General features: G+C 39.3%; 1 protein-coding gene across 1 annotated transcript; it reads left to right on the forward strand.

The window, feature by feature from the left end:
- The first annotated feature begins 5406 nt into the window (after window positions 1–5406).
- Window positions 5407–23666, forward strand: fgf6 (fibroblast growth factor 6). The gene is made up of 3 exons (NM_001142823.1): window positions 5407–5713; window positions 8866–8969; window positions 23490–23666. Exons 1-3 carry the CDS (start codon window positions 5407–5409, stop codon window positions 23664–23666), a joined length of 588 nt encoding a protein of 195 aa, NP_001136295.1.
- Window positions 23667–23986: the final 320 nt, after the last annotated feature.

The raw sequence follows: 23986 nt of genomic DNA on the forward strand, positions 1-23986 counted from the left end.
GAGATTTTTGTCTGGCTTCAGGTTCATTTGACCTCTCACACAGCAGAGATCCATTTGAGCAGCTGCCCATTCAAATGCCCGAAAAGAACAACAATTATCAGGCAATAAAACTGCTTCTGACTCGTGCCTAGCATATAAAACCTACAGCAAGGGATTCAGCACGTCTTCTCGTGATGAGATGCCAGATCCCGCTAGCAGATGGTATTTGTGCTATGAACATTAGCCCTTTTCAGTATTGCTGCTTCCCACGCGCAGGGACATAGACTCCTGTGTGGCTGGATGCGGTGCCAACACCAAGGCAAATCCTGTTCACTGGCTTTACTAAGGGGATCAGGTATACAACGGGATATATTTATGGGAAAACTGAAGCATCGCAAGTGGTTATTATGAGAAAAATCATGCAGATGATAGCCATTGCCAATGTTTTCTCTCCTGTATAATTTTGTACTGAAAGTGCCATGTTGGGAGGCAGCAAAATAGCCCTTTAAACTTCACTATAGTTGCCAACTGTTATTAACTTCTAGGAACAGTGTTTGGCTTTGACTTTAAGTCCATGCAAATGTTCCTGGTTTTAATAACAACTCCATAAAAATATTAAAGTAACTGACTGTCGAGGTTGGGGGTTTAGACTGTCAGGGTTGGGGTTGTTTTCTCTGGAAAAGAGGTGCTTGCGAGGGGACATGATTACTCTGTACAAGTACATTAGAGGGGATTATAGGCAGATAGGGGGGTTCTTTTTTCCCATAAAAACAATCAGCGCACCAGAGGCCCCCCCTTTAGATTAGAGGAAAGGAGTTTCCATTTGAAGCAGCGTAGGGGGTTCCTCACGGGGAGGGCAGTGAGGTTGGGGAATGCCCTTCCTAGTGATGCTGTAATGGCAGATTCTGTTAGTGCCTATAAGAGGGGCCTGGATGAGTTCTTGAACAAGCACAGTACCCAAGGCTATTGTGATACTAATATCTACAGTTAGTATTAGTGTTTGTATATATAGCTTATGTATGGGAGTGGATAGATAGGTCAGTGTGGGTCTGTATGTGAGTGGATAGATAGGTCAGTGTGGGTCTGTATGGGAGTGGATGGATAGGTCAGTGTGGGTCTGTATGTGAGTGGATAGATAGGTCAGTGTGGGTCTGTATGTGAGTGGATAGATAGGTCAGTATGGGTCTGTATGTGAGTGGATAGATAGGTCAGTATGGGTCTGTATGGGAGTGGATGGATAGGTCAGTGTGGGTCTGTATGTGAGTGGATAGATAGGTCAGTGTGGGTCTGTATGTGAGTGGATAGATAGGTCAGTATGGGTCTGTATGTGAGTGGATAGATAGGTCAGTATGGGTCTGTATGGGAGTGGATGGATAGGTCAGTGTGGGTCTGTATGTGAGTGGATAGATAGGTCAGTGTGGGTCTGTATGTGAGTGGATAGATAGGTCAGTATGGGTCTGTATGTGAGTGGATAGATAGGTCAGTGTGGGTCTGTATGGGAGTGGATAGATAGGTCAGTGTGGGTCTGTATGTGAGTGGATAGATAGGTCAGTATGGGTCTGTATGGGAGTGGATAGATAGGTCAGTGTGGGTCTGTATGTGAGTGGATAGATAGGTCAGTGTGGGTCTGTATGTGAGTGGATAGATAGGTCAGTGTGGGTCTGTATGTGAGTGGATAGATGGGTCAGTGTGGGTCTGTATGTGAGTGGATAGATAGGTCAGTATGGGTCTGTATGTGAGTGGATAGATGGGTCAGTGTGGGTCTGTATGGGAGTGGATAGATGGGTCAGTGTGGGTCTGTATGTGAGTGGATAGATAGGTCAGTATGGGTCTGTATGTGAGTGGATAGGTCAGTGTGGGTCTGTATGTGAGTGGATAGATAGGTCAGTATGGGTCTGTATGGGAGTGGATAGATAGGTCAGTATGGGTCTGTATGTGAGTGGATAGGTCAGTGTGGGTCTGTATGTGAGTGGATAGATAGGTCAGTGTGGGTCTGTATGTGAGTGGATAGGTCAGTGTGGGTCTGTATGTGAGTGGATAGATAGGTCAGTATGGGTCTGTATGTGAGTGGATAGATAGGTCAGTATGGGTCTGTATGTGAGTGGATAGGTCAGTGTGGGTCTGTATGTGAGTGGATAGATAGGTCAGTGTGGGTCTGTATGTGAGTGGATAGGTCAGTGTGGGTCTGTATGTGAGTGGATAGATAGGTCAGTGTGGGTCTGTATGTGAGTGGATAGATAGGTCAGTGTGGGTCTGTATGTGAGGGGATAGATGGGTCAGTGTGGGTCTGTATGTGAGTGGATAGATAGGTCAGTGTGGGTCTGTATGTGAGTGGATAGATAGGTCAGTGTGGGTCTGTATGTGAGTGGATAGATAGGTCAGTGTGGGTCTGTATGTGAGTGGATAGATAGGTCAGTATGGGTCTGTATGGGAGTGGATAGATAGGTCAGTGTGGGTCTGTATGTGAGTGGATAGATAGGTCAGTGTGGGTCTGTATGGGAGTGGATAGATGGGTCAGTGTGGGTCTGTATGGGAGGGGATAGATAGGTCAGTGTGGGTCTGTATGTGAGTGGATAGATAGGTCAGTATGGGTCTGTATGTGAGTGGATGGATAGGTCAGTGTGGGTCTGTATGTGAGTGGATAGATAGGTCAGTATGGGTCTGTATGTGAGTGGATAGATAGGTCAGTGTGGGTCTGTATGTGAGTGGATAGATGGGTCAGTATGGGTCTGTATGTGAGGGGATAGATGGGTCAGTGTGGGTCTGTATGTGAGTGGATAGATAGGTAAGTATAGGTTGTGTGTGCTGGGTTTACTTGGAAGGGTTGAACTTGATGGTCTTTTTTCAGCCTTATGTAACTATGGAACTATATGATACAGCTACAAACGACTACGGTTTAGGGAGGATCTGTCTCTATGCTCACAAGTTCTATAAACGATTGCCTGCTTAGGACGGCATTATCTCCTACTCTATCACCCACTGTCCTTACCGTCTCCCTAAGCCCTCCTTTTTTGTTATAATACACAGAAATTGCATGGTCAACCACTCCAAGAAGCATGGGTCTAACACCATTGGGATTGTACCCTGCTGACTGGGGGTTCAAATGGCTCTATATATGGTTAGAACACCTCCCTTGATTTTCTCATAATCTGTACAGAAAGCCGCAATGATATTATCATACCATTGTCATTCTCTGCACTAAGTGCAATTTAAGATGGAGTTTCCTACATGTCACTGCACTCCTCACATTCCCCCTCCCACTTTACGTGAAGAAAAGGTTTATATAGTGTAAATAAAGTGTATTTTGCTTAACTAACATTTTCAAAAAGGATTTGGAATTATTTCTTAGGGTGACAGGTTCCCTTTACACTGGACACATTGCACCATGTCTATAAAGCAGCCATTCAGCTCTGGGTATACAAACATTAATACTAACTGTAGGTATTAGTATCACAATAGCCTTGGGTACTGTGCTTGTTCAAGAACCCATCCAGGCCCCTCTTATAGGCACTAACAGAATCTGCCATTACAGCATCACTAGGAAGGGCATTCCCCAACCTCACTGCCCTCCCCGTGAGGAACCCCCTACGCTGCTTCAAATGGAATCTCCTTTCCTCTAATCTAAAGGGGGGGCCTCTGGTGCGCTGATTGTTTTTATGGGAAAAAAGAACCCCCCCTATCTGCCTATAATCCCCTCTAATGTACTTGTACAGAGTAATCATGTCCCCTCGCAAGCGCCTCTTTTCCAGAGAAAACAACCCCAACCCTGACAGTCTAACCTCATAGTTTAACCCTTCCATCCCCTTTACCAGTTTAGTTGCAGTCTCTGCACTCTCTCCAGCTCATTAATATCCTTCTTAAGGACTGGAGCCCAAAACTGCCCCCCATACTCAAGGTGAGGCCTTACCAGGGACCTATAAAGGGGCAAAATTATGTTCTCATCCCTTGAGTCAATGCCCTTTTTTATACAAGACAGCACTTTATTTGCTTTAGTAGCCACAGAATGACACTGCCTGGCATTAGACAACTTGTTATCTACAAAAATAGTATTAGGGTTGCCACCTATCCAGTTTTGAATGGGACAGCCTGGTTTTCAAGGGGCTGTTCAATTTACAATATCTTGCCCGGGTCTCAGCATTGCGAAACCAGACAAAAATCCACCTGTTTTCAACATGCAATGTCATAGTCCTGTCACAGCCAACTCCATGATGTCATGGTCCTGCCCGCTACATCACCAAGCCACTTCCAATGCCAATTTTCTGACCCCTTTTTCCAGGTTTTGCCCCCGGCAAAGGTGCCAAACATAGATAGTGTTTATGCATTCAACTGAATGACCTTGTGTAAAAAAAAATAGGGGTATATCTTGCCTTTAAAATCTGCATTAAAGTTTTATGCTCTGACACAGCAGGGGAAAGTCTGATAATTAGAAGAAGGGGTGTGCAACAAGAAAAGCATTCCCCCTCTTTATTCAACATACACATATATATGTGACTGAAGCATAAACAGCATAAACATTTTCATGTGTAGACTGCAGCTTTCCATAATTGTCTTTAAATGTATGCTGCAGGTTCCGCTGTATACCCCATATCATATATATCACAGCTCCAACAGCTTCCATAGAGTACGCCTTATGCGCCTTATGTTTGGGAATTCCTCCAGCAGTGAATTTTAAAATAATAATCCTTTAAAGCGACTCCCCCATTCCTCCAATTACAAGTAGGAATTTATTGCCAGCTTGCACTTCCAGTCGTGCAGGGCAGAGCTCTCCCTTAGCCTTGCCTGATATTTAGCTATCCTAATGTTAACCCAGGGGACAGAGTGGTGAGGAAGTGACTTGCAAGATTATCATTGCTCGGTGATGAGGCAAAGAACTGTTTTTACTCTCCTTCTCTAAATAAGGAAAGTGCCTGCCAGACATATGACCATTACACAAGTTTGGACCTTGAGGAGTTCCTTCATATACATATAATAAGTGCAGATAGTTGTTCTGATGGAACTTGTGCATGGTGGAGAAGTTTATTTCAGCTCACAGCCGGCTTGGGAAGAGCAGGTCTGCGGTACGGGCATACGGTGCTGCTATTTTATCCCTGGCATGCCACTGATGTCAGAATGATGCTGTGGAATAGGCCAGCCTCTGATCTATAAAGATAGGTCAGGCTAATATATCTAGGTTGCCCATCGGAAATCAGGAACTCTAAAACATGGTCCCCAACACTTTGATGTTTCCTGATCTCTCTATCTTCCCTACTCAACTGTTCCAAGGCTTTAGTTTGATGTCAGCTATCTCTTTCTGCTTGCCAAAAATAATCCTTTGCCGCCATGCTAAAGAGAGAAAAACAAGAAGGGAGGTATTTTTAGGGCCATTAATTTTGACCACGTGTCCAGAAGTTGCACCGGGTTGCCGTTTCCCAAAGGCTTCCCATCACTATGTCCCACAGAGGCGGCACTCACTGGACGTTGTCTACTGTTGTCGTCCTTTGTTTCCTGGCGGGGATTGTTCCGGTGTATCCTCTTCCAATCAGAGATAATGGAACTTTACTTGAAAGGAGATGGGGGTCGCTTTTCGCCAGGTCGCTTGGGATGCCCGCAGATCAGTTGGATGTAAAGTGGAAGAACGACTATTTGCTGGGAATCAAGAGGCACAGAAGGCTTTACTGCAACGTCGGAATTGGATTTCACCTTCAGATTCTCCCTGATGGGAGCATTAGTGGGGTTCATAGTGAAAATCCATACAGTGAGTTATATTCTTAAAGAAGTTATTTTAAAGCAACCTGGATTACTGATTGCAATGTGCAAACAACAATATCGCCCATGGTTTGTCTGCAATAGATACCTATTAGCTCAAACATCATATTATGCCTAGATACACAGATATAGGTGCCTTTTTAAACCATCTATTAATATAGCATTAGTTTGCTAGTTTATTCTCATTATTAATGAACAACTGCATGGCAGTACAAATAAGGTTGGGGTGCATGCAATACTCTTTTATTCATTGCTGAATTGCAACGGATTCATTAATGCATTTCTATATACAGTTAGCGGATGACTGTAGTGCAGATGCAGTTGTTGCGGACGGGAAGGTATTTATCTTGCACATTGTTGATATATTAAAGCTGGGATAACATTGACAGAAACCTAGTGTAAAGAATGCTAGACATGTAGGCATTCCAAATAGCTATAGAACTAGGCTCATTAGCCAGCAGCCTTCTATCACATGCAATAGTCTTTTTTTTATTTCTCTAAAAAGCATATATTGTATATATACTGTATATATTGTATATATCTTTAATGTTGGAGTGTGCCCTTTTTAATCTAGAACACAAAGTAGTGCCACCGACAATGTGCACATTGGTATTAAAAATCTGTTCCACTTACAATTAACTCCCGTACATTGCTGATATTGGTTTTATGAGACGATAGGAACTTGGCCTTTAACTTTTATGGCGTTTGAATGATTAGATTTTTGCTGTTGTTTGCAATGTTAACTGTTATTGGGTTGCTGCGGTGGCTCACCTTAGTAACCCAGCAGTCATTTCTATGCCAGAATGAAGAATGTTTTGTAGATGATAAAATTAATTATAGTACAGGTATGGGACCCGTTATCCAGAATGCTCTGGGACCAAGGGTATTCCAGATAAGAGATCTTTCTGTAATTTGGATCTCCATATCTAAAGTCTACTAAAAAATCAATAAAACATTAATTAAACCCAATAGGATTGTTTTGTGTCCAATAAGGATTAATTATATCTTAGTTGGGATCAAGTACAGGTACTGTTTTATTATTACAGAGAAAAGGGAATCATTTAACCATTAAATAAACCCAATAGGGCTGTTCTGCCCCAATAAGGGGTAATTATATCTTAGTTGGGATCAAGTACAGGTACTGTTTTATTATTACAGAGAAAAGGGAATCATTTAACCATTAAATAAACCCAATAGGGCTGTTCTGCCCCCAATAAGGGGTAATTATATCTTAGTTGGGATCAAGTACAGGTACTGTTTTATTATTACAGAGAAAAGGGAATCATTTAACCATTAAATAAACCCAATAGGGCTGTTCTGCCCCCAATAAGGGGTAATTATATCTTAGTTGGGATCAAGTACAGGTACTGTTTTATTATTACAGAGAAAAAGAAAAAACATTTTTAAAATTCTGAATTTTTTTATTAAAATGGAGTCTATGGGAGGCAGGCTTTCCTGTTTCGGAGCTTTCTGGATAACCGGTGTCCGGATAATGGATCCCATACCTGTAGTAGTATACCAATTACTGACCAAAAGCCAGTAATAATTTAAGCTTCTCTTTTGGAGAGAGGTTGAATTGAGGCAAATTACTAAAATGAAATGCATAAACAAGACCAACTGCAAATTGCTTACCGTAGATTACGTAGTGGAAGGCAGAACTGCCCCTTTAAAGGTAATGTAATTCCCTAAACAGCCCTTGCTTGCACAATGCAAAAACATGGCTCTCCACCTTGCAGAAAACAACACACATGCAATATTATATACAGGATTTATTATTCAGAATGCTCAGGGTCTAGAGTTTTATGGAAAAGGGATCTGTCTCTAATGTGGAAGCATTCACCTTTGATTATATAGACTGTAAGATTTCCTTTTTTTACTATTATATCGGCCTTCGGGTCAGAGAAGCAGGTGGGGGCGTCACATGGGGCAGGGCAATGGGTGGAGTGGGGAAATGGGTGGGGCATAGGCAGGACTGGCCTTATAAGGGGTAATAAGATAGCTGAGAGGGTCAGGGAAGGGAGGAATTCGTAGTGTATTACAAATTTACCATTGGCAGTAATTTTATTTCCAGCTCTATCTGGTGATTTACCTGCTGGGCCGGTCAAATACTGGCCAGGTAGTAACCCTAATAGACAGTGATATACTTAGGTAATTTGCAATTGGTCTTCATTTTTATTGTGGGTGTTTGTTTTTCAATTATTTTTTGTATTTTTTTCAGCAGTCTGGAATGCTTTCTAGGGTCCAATTTAACTCAAAATAAAATTGCAGTCTCACAGAGCAGAAGAGGAAGGCAATTAATTAAAATGTAACCATTAAATAAACCCAATCATTTAACCATTACATAAATCTAATAGGGCTGTTCTGCCCCCAATAAGGGGTAATTATATCTTAGTTGGGATCAAGTACAGGTACTGTTTTATTATTACAGAGAAAAGGGAATCATTTAACCATTAAATAAACCCAATAGGGCTGTTCTGCCCCAATAAGGGGTAATTATATCTTAGTTGGGATCAAGTACAGGTACTGTTTTATTATTACAGAGAAAAGGGAATCATTTAACCATTAAATAAACCCAACTGGGCTGTTCTGCCCCAATAAGGGGTAATTATATCTTAGTTGGGATCAAGTACAGGTACTGTTTTATTATTACAGAGAAAAGGGAATCATTTAACCATTAAATAAACCCAATAGGGCTGTTCTGCCCCCAATAAGGGGTAATTATATCTTAGTTGGGATCAAGTACAGGTACTGTTTTATTATTACAGAGAAAAGGGAATCATTTAACCATGAAATAAACCCAATAGGGCTGTTCTGCCCCCAATAAGGGGTAATTATATCTTAGTTGGGATCAAGTACAGGTACTGTTTTATTATTACAGAGAAAAAGGAAATCAATCTTAAAACTGTGAATTATTTGATTAAAATGGAGTCTATGGGAGACGGGCTTTCCATAATTCGGAGCTTTCTGGATAATGGGTTTCCGGATAAGGGATCCCATACCTGTAGAATATGCAAACTATGGTCTTGCAGGAAAGTATATTGTCCCTTGTATTTTTCATTGGTTTGTAGTCATTTCTGTATGTATATTTTGATGTAAATATGCCAATAACATAAATAACATTAAGCTTTTTCATTTGCTTAGGTCTGTTAGAAATTTCAACTGTAGATCGAGGGATTATTAGCTTGTTTGGTGTGAAAAGTGACCTGTTTGTGGCTATGAACAGCAAGGGGAGAATGTATGCTTCGGTAAGTAAATAAACCCCTTTACCTGTAAAGGCGAGAACCGTTTTTTGCTGGGGCCGGGCATTTCATTAGATTTATTTATTTGACAGGGTTCAAACAAGAGTTTTAACAACAAAATTAATTATATTGTATTAATGATACATTAATACATTAAATATTGATATTTTCTCAGTAAGCATTTTCTACTTTGATACCCTTTGATAACATTATTCCATAATTCTAGTAGCTCTACAGAAATGTATGCCATTTGTTTTTATCCTTCTCTTTCCACTCCCTCCTACTCCAACAAGGTTTTAGATAAATTTGATATGATCGTCACTGGGCATTAAACACCTAAACAGCACTTGATCTGCCCTCCTGGAGTCTGATTACAGTGTAATATCGGCAAGCCAAAGTAGCATAAATATTGGGTAACGTCAATATGACAAACATACAGTAGCTCTAGCTCATAGGGATGATCCTTTTGCATCTGGAATTATAAGTCTAATACGTTTGAGGGAAGGTTTGCTTACCCTTTACCCCATGTAGAATTGATTTCTATCCCCTGTTAATGTGTTGGCTTATACTGGGATAAAACTCAGAATGTCCATGAACATTTAGGTATGTCATGCAACCAAAAATAAAATAGTTAGACCTGGCAACATGGTTAGAGAGATCCTTATGCCCAAGTCATACACTCAAACAATGGGTAGACAGACATTGCAGCTTAGGGTGCTTTTAATTATTAGCTCACCACGAGTTAAACTGAAAAGATAATATAGTAATAGAATATATTTTATATTTACAAAGTATAGTCTGGTGTTTGATACTGATGTCCCAATACAGTCATCCCACCATAAGCTGCCTTCCCATTGTTACAGGGGCTATCCCTAACCATGCTATCCCTAACTGCTATGTTGGTATTATTATTATTATTAACATTTATTTATAAAGCGCCAACATATTCCGCAGCACTGTACAATAAGGTATGCATAGATCTTTATAGTGAGTGTGTTTTACAGGTAGATTTGGTTTGTCCAGGTAGTCTCTCTTTAGAGAGAAGTGGTCACTTATGGTTCTGTCTGGGCCTTAAGCTGGCCACACATGTGTAGATTTTTAAAAGATCTTATTGTAGGATCAAGCTTTTCTTGAAACGATCATTTAAAAATACAATTTGTCCATCAACGAAAAGACCATTTCAAGACATAGGGGCACATTTACTAACCCACGAACGGGTCGAAATGAGTCCGATTGCGTTTTTTTCGTAATGATCGGTATTTTGCGATTTTTTTCGTATTTTTTGCGATTTTTTCTGCGTCTTTACGAATTTTTCGTTACCAATACGATTTTTGCGTAAAAACGCAAGTTTTTCGTAGCCATTACGAAAGTTGCGTAAAATCTGGCGATTTTTCGTAGCGTTAAAACTTGCGCAAAAAGTTGCGCTTTTTTCGTAGCGTTAAAACTTACGCGAAACCTCGCACCTTTTAAGTTTTAACGCTACGAAAAAGGCGCAACTTTTCGCGTAAGTTTTAACGCTACGGAAAAATCGGGCGATTTTACGCAACTTTCGTAATGGCTACGAAAAACTCGCGTTTTTACGCAAAAATCGTATTGGTAACGAAAAATTCGTAAAGACGCCGAAAAAATCGCAAAACATACGAAAAAGTCGCAAAATGTTCGTTTTCAAGTCGGAACTTTTCCAATTCGGGTCGGATTCGTGGGTTAGTAAATCAGCCCCATATTGTCTAGTTGAAAGTAGGAAAAATGCCTGCTTGGGCCTGCAAACTATTGGACAATGGACAAATATGTTCTGTAAAAGACAAAAAATTATTATTATTACTATTATTATTATTACTACTACTACAGGTATAGGACCCATTATCCAGAATGCATGGGACCAAGGGCATTCCGGATAAGGGATCTTTCCGTAATTTGGATCTCCACACCTTAAGTCTACTAAAAAATCAATAAAACATTAATTAAACCCAATAGGAATGTTTTGCATCCAATAAGGATTATTTCTATCTTAGTTGGGATCAATTACAAGGTACTGTTTTATTTCTACATAGAAAAAGGAAATCAGTTTTAAAATTCTGAATTATTTGATTAAAATGGAGTCTATGGGAGACAGGCATTCCGTAATTCGGAGCTTTCTGGATAAGGGGTCCAATACCTGTACTACTAATACTACTACTACTACTAATAATAATAATAGTAATAATAATAATTTCAGAATGGTTTTGTCGGCTCACACTGAAATTGTCCATTAAGTAAAGAAAGATCAATACATGTATGGCCAGCTTTGAAGTATAAACAGAGTTCATAATCCAATCCCTGAACAGGCCAGTAATCTGTGAATCCACATCCAGATGTATTTAAGAGTGCAATAAATATACATCCCAACATGTTAAGGAATCAACTTGCTTGATCTCTAATGGGCAATCTGTACAGTATCCTGCTGTTCATTTAATATAGGAGAGTAAAAATGTATATCAATATCCCTATTAGATTTAAATCTGAAATGCATTATTTTAGGATTATTATGGTAAAACCCTTTTTTATGTGTAAACTACAAGTGTTCCACCTACGTTGAAGAGAGCTGGGACATGCAATGGAAATGTTTCATATTCCAATAAAAGCAGAGGTAAACCTACATTAAAACTGACTCCTTAGTTCTTTAAAGCATCCCAGACTTTATTATAGATACAAGTAGACTTATATTACCTCCTATAAGTCTATGTATATTATTTTTGTTGGATACTGTTGCATTAGACAAATCAGGGCATCAGGTTTGAATCTGTATTATGTGATTTGTTGATATTTTCTTTTAAGTAGCTTGACAATCAGGTACAACTTAGCCCATATATGTGCATGGAACCCAGTTTGTTTTTCCATTTATTGAGCTATTGGATAACATTGCTGGGGTCTTGGGTTTAATTCCAACCTGGTCAATGCAAAGTCTGTATGTTCTTTCCATGATTGCATGGGTTTCCGTCAGTAGTGTGGGTTTCCTCCATGTATTCCAGATTCCTCCCACACTCCAGATATATATATATATATATATAGATTGGTAAAAATGTGATAGAGACCTTGAATTAGACATTCTGCTGGGGCAGGGACTGATTTTAATGATGTATAACCTCTTTATAGTGAAAATCATAATAATACTTAATATATACCAAGCAATTTTACCCCGAAAGAGATAACAGATTTTTAAAGTGCAAAGATAAAGGATAAATTCAATCTAGAGCACAGTAAGCCCCAACTGACTCTTATACAGATGCAGTTATTTTTTTTCCCCTAAAAGTAACAGGTTATTTATCATAAGGTTTCACATATTAGAGCTTTTGTTTATAAGAAGAGAAGATAACCTTATGCGGGTGTGTATATAGATAGATAGTATATATAAATAAATGTCCTTATATTGCTCATTCATTGAAATATTATATCTTCTTTTAGACCATTTCAGTATATAGCCCTTTGGCCTTGCCATACCCCACGTTGCATAAATGCATAAATAAAAGGGCAACCAGATATGTCAAATTGCCGCCTGTGGCAGTCAGGTCCCTGGCAGACAACACTGATTTTAAGATGTATGGCAGGCAACCTGAACAGATGCTATAAATGCCATTTTTTGCCTTCCATGTGTGATATGTTTCCAGGAAACTGGAGAAAAGGGGGGTTTACTACAGGTATGGGATCCCTTATCCGGAAACTCGTTATCCAGAAAGTTCCCGAATTAGGGAAAGGCCATCTCCCATAGACTCCATTATAAGCAAATAATTCTAATTTTTAAAAATGATTCCTTTTTCTCTGTAATAATAAAACTGTACCTGTACTTGATCCCAACTAAGATATAATTACCCCTTATTGGGGCAGAACAGCCCTATTGGGTTTATTTAATGGTTAAATGATTCCCTTTTCTCTGTAATAATAAAACAGTACCTGTACTTGATCCCAACTAAGATATAATTACCCCTTATTGGGGGCAGAACAGCCCTATTGGGTTTATTTAATGGTTAAATGATTCCCTTTTCTCTGTAATAATAAAACAGTACCTGTACTTGATCCCAACTAAGATATAATTACCCCTTATTGGGGCAGAACAGCCCTATTGGGTTTATTTCATGGTTAAATGATTCCCTTTTCTCTGTAATAATAAAACAGTACCTGTACTTGATCCCAACTAAGATATAATTACCCCTTATTGGGGCAGAACAGCCCTATTGGGTTTATTTCATGGTTAAATGATTCCCTTTTCTCTGTAATAATAAAACAGCACCTGTACTTGATCCCAACTAAGATATAATTACCCCTTATTGGGGGCAAAACAATCCTATTGGGTTTATTCAATGATTTTTAGACTTAAGTTATGCACATCCAAATTACGGAAAGATCCCTTATTCAGAAAACCCCAGATCCTGAGCATTCTTGATAACAGGTCCCATCCCTGTATAAGTATTAGGACAGTCACATTATGGAATTTCTTACTAAGAGAAGAGTGATTAGTTGGTGGTTTGTAGAAATAGGATGGTTGCCCTTTTTAGCAAGAAAAGACATTTTGATTCCAATTGGTTTTCAAAGGTTTTAGTTTTGCAGTTTTAGATTACAAAATAGAGCAGTAGTGAAAGAGTAAACAAAAAGAATGGGGTACATTACAGTACGTGTCAGTATAGAGTCGTTCATAAAATAGAGATTTTTATTTTTGTCATTTTGGGGGTCACATTATCATCAGGAGGGAAATATCCCACCAAGGGGACCAGAGCTTCTGGTATTAAGCGTAAGTGAGTCTGATAGAAGGGAGGAATTTGTTCACTAAATGAGCCCAGTGTGCAGCTGTAGGGTTCCCATCCAGCTCATAACAACTAGTTTCTTGGTATACTATTGTAGGATCCTAGAAAGAGACCTATAATTCAAGTTTTTAAACAATAAAATATGAGTAGCTCTAGAGACCAACTCAACTATTACTTTTGAAGGAAGTAACATTTTCACCCATTTAAGGGTTTTAATTATTTGCTCCATCATTATTTTAATAGTATTTTTGTTATTGTAATTCTTTATGGGTTTATGTCTTTCTTAACCTCTCTTACTATTCAGATCCCCCCTCTTTTTTACCAATATTCCCCTGATTACACTGCTGGCAAATCTAATGGACTCTGAGGGGGGGCACATATAGGGCTCATACAGACAGGCTTCTTCCTATACCATCCACTGCAACGTTGTTTTATGTGTTTTACACCATGGGAATGCATGGGTTAGCAGATCCCATTCTTAATTCCAACATTCCCTTTTATTTAATGTAATATCTTTTGTTTTCAAAAGGTTTTCAAGGAAGTATCTAGTAATTAGCTATGTGTTCTGTGGGTATTATATATAGAATTGTCACTGTATTTATCCTGCCATGTGTTCTGGGGTATTATATATAGGAATTGTCACTGTATTTATCCTGCCATGTGTTCTGGGGTATTATACATGGAACTGGCACTGTATTTATCCTGCTGTGTGTTCTGGGGTATTATACATGGAATTGGCACTGTATTTATCCTGCTGTGGGTTCTGGGGTGTTATACATGGAATTGGCACTGTATTTATCCTGCTGTGTGTTCTGGGGTATTATACATGGAATTGGCACTGTATTTATCCTGCTGTGTGTTCTGGGGTATTATACATGGAATTGGCACTGTATTTATCCTGCTGTGGGTTCTGGGGTATTATACATGGAATTGGCACTGTATTTATCCTGCTGTGTGTTCTGGGGTATTATACATGGAATTGGCACTGTATTTATCTTGCTGTGGGTTCTGGGGTATTATACATGGAATTGGCACTGTATTTATCCTGCTGTGGGTTCTGGGGTATTATACATGGAATTGGCACTGTATTTATCCTGCTGTGTGTTCTGGGGTATTATACATGGAACTGGCACTGTATTTATCCTGCTGTGGGTTCTGGGGTATTATACATGGAATTGGCACTGTATTTATCCTGCAATGTGTTCTGGGGTATTATACATGGAATTGGCACTGTATTTATTCTGCCATTTGCTCTGGGGTATTATACATGGAATTGGCACTGTATTTATCCTGCTGTGTGTTCTGGGGTATTATACATGGAACTGGCACTGTATTTATCCTGCTGTGGGTTCTGGGGTATTATATATGGAATTGGCACTGTATTTATCCTGCTGTGTGTTCTGGGGTATTATACATGGAATTGGCACTGTATTTATCCTGCAATGTGTTCTGGGGTATTATACATGGAATTGGCACTGTATTTATTCTGCCATTTGCTCTGGGGTATTATACATGGAATTGGCACTGTATTTATCCTGCTGTGTGTTCTGGGGTATTATACATGGAATTGGCACTGTATTTATCCTGCAATGTGTTCTGGGGTATTATACATGGAATTGGCACTGTATTTATTCTGCCATTTGCTCTGGGGTATTATACATGGAATTGGCACTGTATTTATCCTGCTGTGTGTTCTGGGGTATTATACATGGAATTGGCACTGTATTTATTCTGCCATTTGCTCTGGGGTATTATACATGGAATTGTCACTGTATTTATCCTGCCATGTGTTCTGGGGTATTATACATGGAATTGGCACTGTATTTATCCTGCTGTGGGTTCTGGGGTATTATACATGGAATTGGCACTGTATTTATCCTGCTGTGGGTTCTGGGGTATTATACATGGAATTGGCCCTGTATTTATCCTGCTGTGGGTTCTGGGGTATTATACATGGAATTGGCACTGTATTTATCCTGCCATGTGTTCTGGGGTATTATACATGGAATTGGCACTGTATTTATCCTGCCATGTGTTCTGGGGTATTATACATGGAATTGGCACTGTATTTATCCTGCCATGTGTTCTGGGGTATTATACATGGAACTGGCATTGTATTTATCCTGTAATGTAAATATAAAGCTGGCCCTAGGATGCTATGAAGGAATCTGTAAAGAAAACATCTTTACTTAGCAAACTCACTCTCCACTTATGGGTATATTTAAAAACTCCCCTTGGTTTTATTCACTTATTATTCACTTTGTGAAACTTTGGTGTCATTGCACTTCAAAATCTATTGGAAAATTTGGCTAAGGTATGATATTTCTCCAATAAATATATTAAGTTGAGTTTTTAGTAAATGTATTTCTTTATATCATAAATGAAAAGAAAGTATGGTCAGTGATTTTCATTCTCTGCATAAATATAAATACAGTACGGCTATAAAAAGACTGTAAATCAAGTCATTTGGGTGCTTATTCTCGCAGCCGTGTCCTACCAGCAGAGAACATGATGGCATTCACATAACACAAGGTTATTAATGCACGTAGGCAGGCGTGTGCGGTCGCATGTTGTTTCGAGAGGCTAACTGCTTGTGTTGATAGACAGGAGTTTGTATTTTTCTTAGGGAAGTTTCTATTTTTATCCTCCTGTTCTCATAATTGTGATTGTGACAGAAGGAATACATGTTAATTATTCAGTATTGTATCCCATGTCATACCAATAAAATGTTTATATAGAAACAACCTAAGAGGTAACACTTGGGAGAGTTCAAGTTTAAGCTGAGGCTCATATGACTTGGGGAAGTATAAAGAACTTATTATATTATATTATTATAAGGGGTAATTATATCTTAGTTGGGATCAAGTACAGGTACTGTTTTATTATTACAGAGAAAAGGGAATCATTTAACCATTAAATAAACCCAATAGGGCTGTTCTGCCCCCAATAAGGGGTAATTATATCTTAGTTGGGATCAAGTACAGGTACTGTTTTATTATTACAGAGAAAAGGGAATCATTTAACCATTAAATAAACCCAATAGGGCTGTTCTGCCCCAATAAGGGGTAATTATATCTTAGTTGGGATCAAGTACAGGTACTGTTTTATTATTACAGAGAAAAGGGAATCATTTAACCATTAAATAAACCCAATAGGGCTGTTCTGCCCCAATAAGGGGTAATTATATCTTAGTTGGGATCAAGTACAGGTACTGTTTTATTATTACAGAGAAAAGGGAATCATTTAACCATTAAATAAACCCAATAGGGCTGTTCTGCCCCCAATAAGGGGTAATTATATCTTAGTTGGGATCAAGTACAGGTACAGGTATAGGACCCATTATCCAGAATGCTCGGGACCAAGGGTATTCCGGATAAGGGGTCTTTCCGTAATTTGGATCTCCATACCTTAAGTCTACTAAAAAATCAATAAAACATTAATTAAACCCAATAGGATTGTTTTGCATCCAATAAGGATTAATTATATCTTAGTTGGGATCAATTACAAGGTTCTGTTTTATTTCTACATAAAAAAGGAAATCGGTTTTAAAATTCTGAATTATTTGCTTATAATGGAGTTATGGGAGACGGGCTTTCCGTAATTCGGAGCTTTCTGGATAACGGGTTTCCGGATAAGGGGTCCGATACCTGTACTGTTTTATTATTACAGAGAAAAGGGAATCATTTAACCATTAAATAAACCCAATAGGGCTGTTCTGCCCCAATAAGGGGTAATTATATCTTAGTTGGGATCAAGTACAGGTACTGTTTTATTATTACAGAGAAAAGGGAATCATTTAACCATTAAATAAACCCAATAGGGCTGTTCTGCCCCCAATAAGGGGTAATTATATCTTAGTTGGGATCAAGTACAGGTACTGTTTTATTATTACAGAGAAAAGGGAATCATTTAACTATTAAATAAACCCAATAGGGCTGTTCTGCCCCCAATAAGGGGTAATTATATCTTAGTTGGGATCAAGTACAGGTACTGTTTTATTATTACAGAGAAAAGGGAATCATTTAACCATTAAATAAACCCAATAGGGCTGTTCTGCCCCCAATAAGGGGTAATTATATCTTAGTTGGGATCAAGTAAAGGTACTGTTTTATTATTACAGAGAAAAGGGAATCATTTAACCATTAAAGGAACAGTAACACCAAAAAATGAAAGAGCTTTAAAGTAATAAAAATATAATGCACTGTTGCCCTGCACTGTTTAAACTGGTGTGTTTGCTACAGTAACACTACTATAATTTATATAATAAGCTGCTGTGTAGCCATGGGGGCAGCCATTCAAGCTGGAAAAAAGGAGAAAAGGCACAGGTTACATAGCAGATAACAGATAAGCTCTGTAAAATACAATAGTGTTTTATCTGTTATCTGCTATGTGCCTGTGCCTTTTCTCCTTTGAATGGCTGCCTCCATGGCTGCATAGCAGCTTACGTATATAAATTATAGTAGACTTTCTGAAGTAAACACACAACTTTTACCAGTGCAGGGCAGCAGCACATTATATTTTAGTTACTTTTATACACTTTCATTTTTTGGTGTTACTGTTCCTTTAAATAAACCCAATAGGGCTGTTCTGCCCCCAATAAGGGGTAATTATATCTTAGTTGGGATTGAATTATTTGCTTATAATGGAGTCTATGGGAGATGTCCATAATTTGGAACATTCTGGATAAGGGATCCCATACATGTACAATCCCTACTGGTAACTTATAATGTTTACTTGGCATCACAATTGCCAGGTTTTGATCTAAGTAGACCTTCTGTTGCAGGGAGGTTGAAATGGTAAAACAATGGGACAATTGGTTTAAATCGTAGCTGCTGATTGGTTGGTATAAGTTACTGACACTGAAGCTGGCTCTTGCACATGGGAAAGCGAAGCCCTTTACTTTTAATTAGGCATTAGTGGAAGATCCATTTTATTCTTCCTGTACAGAAAAAATTCTATCATGAAAATAATGAAGAAGGTTGTAATGCAAAAAAGATAAATTGGTTCTTGATCCTTCTATAAATATAGGACTGGCGATATCCATTATCTCTGTATCTGTCTCTGTATCCATTATCTCTGTATCCATTATCTCTGTATCCATTATCTCTGTATCCGTCTCTGTATCCATCTCTGTATCCGTCTCTGTATCCATTATCTCTGTATCCGTCTCTGTATCCATGCTCTTTTATGCATCAGAAACCTTTCTATAAGTATTAGTCTCCCTTTACTATAACATTCTTTAGCCTTACCATTTATTAAATGCTCGCAAACCCGCTGCTAGTCAGCTGGTCGGAGGGACCCTAGAATACTTGGGAATATATCAAGCTACATATGTATCTGTCTTTTAATCGTGTCAGGGGGATTAACTGATTATTTGCCATGTGGCCGTCTTTAAATATAAAATGTGTCACGGCTCCGTTTTGCCTATCGGGTTGCATTTAGTGTATTTGCTGGCAAATATAAATTGCACTATTAATATGTAACAGGCAAATAAAATAGAGCCCTGCTAATGTATATCAGCAAGTGGAGAGTATAAGCGAAACAGGTGGCATCTGAGCCACACAGGCTGAAAGCTGAAGAACGAGATTTATTGTTGGGTACAGACTCTCAGGCACCGTCTGTCATAACACACTCTTATCCTTTACAAATAATACGCTTTTAAAGTGTCCTTGCGAAGCCACTAAATCATACCCTACTCTACTTAATGGGTAAGGTCACTCAGGATAGAAATATTCAGTGATACCCTTGCCGGCACCTACGTCACAGCATTTCTGGTATAACTATAATCAATGCCTTACCTCATCTATAGAGACGAAGGTGCAATTTTAGACTCTTTTAGCTTTTAGAGTTAAAGATTATCCACACCGAGGCATCACCTTGGCATATGTTACGGTTTATACGGAGATATGAAATAACCACTTCATATTAAGTGAAACACCAAGCGTGCTGTAATCCTTGCAGTAACATAATGCTTTGCTGGCCTGGATGGAACCTTTAGATTACAAAGCGGAACTCAACAAGAAAATGTTGCCCGGCTGTTATCATTTGAGATCTTTCAGATTAGTTTTAATAGATGTAGCAAAACCAAGTGATGCCACAAGAGCAGGTGTGGAACATTCCTATAAAACCCACCAGGTATGGGGTTGTTGGAAAATCGTATTAGGGTATTCTACAAAGAGGAATCTTAATAAGTTGTATGAAGGTTGAGGCAAAGAAGAAATGGTTGGCTACTGGGGCAACAACTGACTGAGAAATCCTTAGTCGCTCTGGTACATTCATATGTTTAGAGATGTTCCAGGGTAGGGAAGAAATAAAAGGTAGATCTAATCTGTTATGATATGAGATCTTTCAGATTAGTTTTAGTAGATGTAGCAAAACCAAGTGATGCCACAAGAGCAGGTGCGGAACATTCCTATAAAACCCACCAGGTATGGGGTTGATATTGCTAAGCGAGATGAATGGAAAATCGTATTAGGGTATTCCACAAAGAGGAATCTTTATGAGTTGCATGAAGGTTGGGGCAGAGAAGAAATGGTTGGCTACTGGGGCAACAACTGACTGGGAAGACTGGTGTGAGAAATCCTTAGTTGCTCTGATACATTCATATGGTTAGAGATGCTCCAGGGTAGGGAAGAAATAAAAGGTAGATCTAATCTGTTATGATTTAAGATCTTTTAGATTAGTTTCAATAGATGTAGCAAAACCAAATGATGCCACAAGAGCAGGTGCGGAACATAAAACCTATAAAACCCACCAGGTATGGGGTTGATATTGCTAAGCGAGATGAATGGAAAATCGTATTAGGGTATTCCACAAAGAGGAATCTTAATAAGTTGTATGAAGGTGGGGGCAAAGAAGAAATGGTTGGCTACTGGGGCAACAACTGACTGGGAAATCCTTAGTCGCTCTGATACATTCATATGGTTAGAGATGCTTCAGGGTAGAGAAGAAACAAAAGGTAGATCTAACGTGAAGTAACTTAAGTTCAGCTGTGTTTGTGCACATTTCCCTGCAGTTAGTGGCACATAAAGCCCCATTCATTAAAGGTATTTGTATTAAAATGTGCCCTTCAATATATTTATGCTTGGAGCCCCTTTGCCCCTTGCCTGTTCTGAATCATGCACAATTGCATCTACTGACTCAGGGGAGCACTGGAGCTGCTACCACCCCTGGACCAGGCAGTAGCCCAAGGGTTCCCCCAGAGTCCTACATCAATGGAAGCAGTGCATTTGTGTCTAAAGAATAGGGTGCACACATAATTTACACCCCAAACAGCAGAAATAATGGCAACCGGGCTTCAAAAATATTAGGTGCAACTGCATCTGGCTAGCACAATTGCATTTATTTTGACACAAACCCCACAATGGCCTCATTCCCAATGCCTCCTGTGAAGTTCAACAGCACTATAATACTGTAAAAAAGGCAGCATTATAGGAAAATACATTCTGATTGTGCTTGACCCCTGTGGTCTGGAATGTCATCGATATAACATTTTGCCTTCATACCAGTAAATGTCCCAAATACTTTCATCTGGGGGATGTTGTGTTTGCATTAAAAATATTATTATTAAATAATGATGTCCTTTACCAATGCTATTCAGTTAGTAAAAAGAAGTTCTGTTTGTGTGTAGGACAGAAATGCTGTTGTGCATCTTCATCATATTTCCCTTCTACTATTGATTCCCAAAAATATACTACCTTCCAACATGTCTTGTATTGGGATGCAGAAGCTTTGTCCCTCTCAAATAACCATTTTCATCATGTGATTTATTTTGATTCTGAGGAATATGTGTCCTGTAACCAGATCAACCCTGGTTCTGGCACTTTGGAGTTTGAGCCTGGGGTTTATCAGTTTTATAAGGTTATGGATGACTGTCTTTTTTGTTCCAAAGCATGGTCCCAGTTAGGTGACCAATACGTTGACATTTAATATGCACCCTTAGTTTATTTAAAGGGGTACCATGAACATAATGTAATGGGTTATGTACATACTCGAGTATAAGCCGAATATAAGCCGAGGTACCTAATTTTACCTAAGAAAACTGGAAAAACGTATTGACTCGAGTATAAGCCTAGGGTGGGAAATGCAGCAGCTACTACTAAGTTTTAATAGCCAAAATAAATACCAATAAAATGACATTAAATGAGGAATCAGTGGGGTATAAGTTTTTAAATATTTATTTCAAAGAAAAACAGTAAACTAGCTCTGTAAAGGTGGTCGACTGTAGCTGTCGATATGGGTCCCTTAGACTGACTTGGCAGCTTATCGGCCCGTGTAGGGGCACTAACGACGGGCTTGCCCAACTGATATCTGGCCGGGTATAACAATTGGGCAGGTTCAGAAATTTAGTCGGATAAGGGACCACATCAGCTTGTTGATGCGGTCCCCAAATCGAATGCACCAATACCAGTCGTTCTGATTCGATTGTTTGGCCCCAGGGCCAAACGACCGAATTAGCCTGAATCAGCCCAAAATCGTCCACCCAGAGATGTTGGGAGATGTTGTAGAGATATTGGGAGAAAATCCGCTCACTTGGAGACCTTGCCAAGCGAGCGGATCTTAGCGTGTATGGCCAACTTAACTGGAGAAGAGGGTCAACAAAACCAATATGGTGTCAACAATGATACCTTAAGAGTACTACCCCCTTAGCTCAATCAGCAACCAAGCTAAACACAAAGAGTTAAAATACTTCAAAACTATATATAGTTTATATAGGATATAAAGTGCAATGTCTAGTGCAGAATGGGACGGTAGATGAAGATGAATTTGGGAGCGGGACAGGTCACTGGAGGGTCTGGTTGCGGGGGGGCCTAATTAGCGCATAATGGACAGAGGGTGCTAGTCTGGAGGGACCCATGGCACCCAACTCAAGTAAAAGCAGAGGGTGACTTTTTCAGCACATTTTGGGTGCTGAAAAACTAGGCTTATACTCGAGTATATACAGTAAATATAATTTACATTTTAACCATTTTGATTATTTTTATTGTTAATTTCCAATCTGCCCCCCCCCCACCCTCTGCAATAAGATTAATACTTGTAATCAAACTACCGTATATACTCGAGTATAAGCCGATCCGAATATAAGCCGAGGTACCTAATTTTACCTAAGAAAACTGGAAAAACTTATTAACTCGAGTATAAGCCTAGGGTGGGAAATGCAGCACCTACTGCTAAGTTTCATTAATCAAAATATATACCAGTAAAATTACATTAATTGAGGCATCAGTGGGGTATAGGTTTTTAAATATTTATTTAAAAGAAAAACAGTAAACTAGCTCTGTAAGTGGAGAAAAGGGTCAACAAAAACAATATGAGTACTACCACACGCTCATTGCGCATTGGCAAACTGGCAGCAGGGCCCGGTCCCGGAGGACATGTAAGGAGGAATAAGTATTGCGACTGGGAGTGGGCCAGGGTGCTGGAGGGTCTGGTTGCAGGGGGCCTAATTTGCACACAAAGGACAGAGGGTGCTGAAAGGAGTCTGGAGGGACCCATGGCACCTGACTCGAGTATAAGCCGAGGGTGACTTTTTCAGCATATTTTGGGTGCTGAAAAACTAGGCTTATACTCGAGGATATACAGTACTAGAAGGAAACAAGTGGGTCAGGAAGCCATTAGACTGTGGATAAGATCATGCAATGTAAAGTCATGTAACTTTCTGTTGTGTTTGCTCTGCATTTGTTATTTTTTCAGTTTTGCCTGCTGTTCCTATAATGTCACCCATCTTCACCCCATACTTTTCCTTTATCAGCCTTCCTTCCAGGATGAGTGCAAGTTTCGCGAAATTGTGTTGTCGAACAATTACAACGCCTACGAATCGGAACTGTATCACGGGGCTTACCTTGGATTAAGCAAACATGGGCGGATAAAGAGAGGAACGAAAATCTCACCCGCAATGACCGTGACGCATTTTCTTCCCAGAATGTAGGAAGGAATCATGCTTACAGCAAAATGTGTATATTTAATTTTGCACATATGAATTGACTCCCAGGTAACATATTTATACATTGTCAGAATATATGTATATTTGGCTCAAATCGTTTGTACTGGATCCGTAACAACCTGTGCCCATCAGTAACCCACTCACTGTACTGTGTAGATACAATTTATAAACATATCCAGAGACACAACAGTGTTGCCCTTGATTTTATATGGTCTACAAGAAAGCCAGATACTTGGTTGCTCCTGTGTATTAGAATGTAATAGATTTACTCTATTCTGGCTCTTTCGTGCCTCCATGGTGCCCTA

This window comes from Xenopus tropicalis, chromosome 3 (genome assembly GCF_000004195.4).
Source record: "Xenopus tropicalis strain Nigerian chromosome 3, UCB_Xtro_10.0, whole genome shotgun sequence".
NCBI classification, from domain to species: Eukaryota; Metazoa; Chordata; class Amphibia; order Anura; family Pipidae; genus Xenopus; species Xenopus tropicalis.

Coding starts and splice junctions, on each gene's coding strand:
- fgf6 (NM_001142823.1), top strand. CDS start 5,407: ATGTCCCACAGAGGCGGCACTCACTGGACGTTGTCTACTGTTGTCGTC. Junction 5,714..8,865: donor TCATAGTGAAAATCCATACA/GTGAGTTATATT, acceptor TCATTTGCTTAG/GTCTGTTAGAAATTTCAACT. Junction 8,970..23,489: donor AGGGGAGAATGTATGCTTCG/GTAAGTAAATAA, acceptor TTCCTTTATCAG/CCTTCCTTCCAGGATGAGTG.